The sequence below is a fragment of the Crocuta crocuta genome, unplaced genomic scaffold (genome assembly GCF_008692635.1).
Source record: "Crocuta crocuta isolate KB4526 unplaced genomic scaffold, BGI_CrCroc_1.0 scaffold2720, whole genome shotgun sequence".
In the NCBI taxonomy this organism is placed as follows: domain Eukaryota; kingdom Metazoa; phylum Chordata; class Mammalia; order Carnivora; family Hyaenidae; genus Crocuta; species Crocuta crocuta.
The window spans coordinates 163997-166444 of NW_027531055.1; the positions used below are offsets into that span (position 1 = coordinate 163997).

The 2448-nt window shown below is 70.8% G+C and overlaps 1 protein-coding gene across 1 annotated transcript in view; it reads right to left on the reverse strand.

Annotated features, from left to right (window-relative positions):
* The window catches only part of MAMDC4 (MAM domain containing 4), a 7719-nt gene that overhangs the window by 2250 nt on the left and 3021 nt on the right, over positions 1-2448 (reverse strand). The window contains 9 exon segments of the mRNA XM_077771009.1: positions 55-189; positions 329-476; positions 478-630; positions 703-821; positions 903-1040; positions 1117-1336; positions 1408-1544; positions 1676-1810; positions 1912-2036. Of these exon segments, the coding sequence (XP_077627135.1) occupies positions 55-189; positions 329-476; positions 478-630; positions 703-821; positions 903-1040; positions 1117-1336; positions 1408-1544; positions 1676-1810; positions 1912-2036 (1310 nt within the window).

Below are 2448 nucleotides of genomic sequence, written 5' to 3' on the forward strand. Positions count from 1 at the left end.
TGCACCCTGCCCTCCCACCCCCGCCCCGGGCGCTCCTGGCCCAGCCCCACTCACAGAAGTGCTCGGGGAAGCCCATGTGGTACCAGAAGCGAAGGCAGGAGGCCTGGGTGGCAGGCAGAGGCTGGCTACGCAGCCAGGCCGCCTGGCCCCCTGGCCCCAGCACCCCGGTTTGAAAGAGCGCAAAGTGGCCTGGAAGAGAGAGAGGACAGGGCGTCTGGTTAACCGACCCGTGACCCTTGATTGTGACGGGAGCCTGCAGGGCTGGGCCGGCTGGCCTGGGGTGGGGTGGGGTGTGTGCCCCCGGGGCGCCTTCCCGGCTCAGACCCACCTGTCTCTGTGCCCAGAGTGTGGTCCACAGGCGGCTGGGGGTAGTGGGAGGGCGCATCTCCGCTGCTCCAGTCCCAGCTGTACCCTCCCAGGCCAGGCCAGGCCAGGTGACTCCAACCGCACAGGCCAGCCTCAAAGTCACAGGAAGCTGCGGGAGACCTGGACGGTGAGCGGGCGGGGGCACGGCCCCCAGGGAGCCTGGCCGGTGCGCGGCGCAGTGCTCCTCCCCCCCCATCCGTGGGGCATTCCCACNAGCGCGACGTAGGAGTGCTCCAGGCCGGCAGCTACCGCCTCAAACACCACCTGGGCAGGCACAGGTCAGGGCCGCGCGGGATCGGGACGTCCTCGAAAGTGAAACGTGCCCCCGGCACTCACCCTCCAGGCCCTCCCGGCCTGCACGTCCACACTCGCCAGGCGCCAGGCGAATCCCCCGTGGGCACTGATGCTGAGCACCTGCTGCCTCGCGGCCTCCTCCACGTGGACCTGCAGGGTGCCTGCCCCCCAGCGAGCAGCCGGGTCAGCCGCGGGGGGGGCAAGAACGGCCGCGCAGGGGCTCCGGGCTGCAGACCCCTCACCTGGGTTTCTGAGGCTCAGGTGGTACCAGAAGGTCAGGCAGGCGGGCTGGGCCAGAGGCCGGTGCTCCGCTGAGGTCAAGGAGGCCACATGGCCACGGGGCAGGGCCTGCGGGCTCGTGTCCACCACCATGTAGTGCCCTGGGAGGCGCCAGCGTCAGCCCCCATGTGACTGACCCCCCCCTCTGCCCACCCCTCCAGCACCCCTGAGGCGTACCCTGAGCTGTCTCTGTGGTGTGGTCAGCGTGGGGGCCCAAGGTGGCGTGGCCCGTGGCATTGGTCTGGCGTGTCCAGAGGCCTTGGCCCCCACTGGAGAAGCCACAGGCTGAGTCCTCGAAGGAGCAGCGCCGGGGGGCCCAGCAAGGCCCGGGCCGCACGGCCACGTCGTCCAGGCCCATGGTGCCACGGTAGCCGTCCCGGAAGCCCTCGAACAGCAGCTGGGGGCGTTGGGGGGGATCAGCGGCTGTGGGCCCGGCCCTGCCCCCACTGCCCTGGCGCGGGGCCTTACTTGGTACTTGGTGCCAGAGCCCAGCTGGTGGTGGAGGGTGGCCCAGGCCTCCTGCCAGCGGTTGCCGTGGGTGCCGGTCCGCGACCACAGGAGCGTCTCCGCCTCTCCTTCCCGCCTCATCGCCAGGCGCAGGGTCCCTAGACAGAGGGGTGGGGGTCGGGGGGGACCAGAGCCCGACTCTTGAAGCCTTCCCGCCTCTGCAGAGCCCCAGAGCTGGGGGCACCCGAGGGCCTCCGAGGAGGCCGTGCCCAGCACCAGGGTCACTCACCGATCTGGGGCCCGTGGAGGTGATACCAGAAGGAGACGCACTCCTGGGGGGCCGTCGGCACCTGGGGCTGGGTGAGCAGGTGGGCGCTGGGGCCCCGGGCTGGGGGGTCCGTGGGGTCCAGGAGCAAGAAGTAGCCTGTGGTAGGGACACCGGCTGAGCTGCAGAGACCCCAGGTTCCAGGAGGGGCTTGGTCCAGACCGAGAGCCGCCCCCCAGGCTTGGGTGCCCCCACCCTACCTTGGCCTGTGGTGTGGTCGTACCGGGGGCCGTGGCTCTGGACCCGGCGCCAGTGTGCGTCGGTGACATGGCCGGTGTACCAGCCGCACGTGTCCCGCTCGAAGTTACAGGAGACCTCTGAGGGCGGGGCCGCGGTGGGGTCAGCGTGCCCCAAGCCCCCCTACCCCTCCTGTGTCCCGAGAGGGTGTGAGACTTGCTCTCTGGGGTGGGGGCTCCCGAGGTCCCTCGAGGCGGTGTGTGGGGAGGCCCTGGGCAGGGACTGGGAGCGGGCAGGACCTGAGTCCTTCTCGGTGGCTGTCGTGGCGCTGCAGTCCTTCAAGGTCACATAGTCCACTCCAGCACCCTGCTGGCCAGGGCCGTCCAAGTCCACCAGGCCGACAAACTCCAGCTGCGTGAGGGGCACAAGGGAGGGGGCTGTCGAGCCAGCGCTGGCTCTGTGACCCTCCTGTCCCCCGGGCGGCCCTCCTTACCCGGAAAGGCCGGCGGCGTGCTCCAAGCAGGACTCTGTCCACCGTCCAGCCTTGGCTGCTGCCCGCC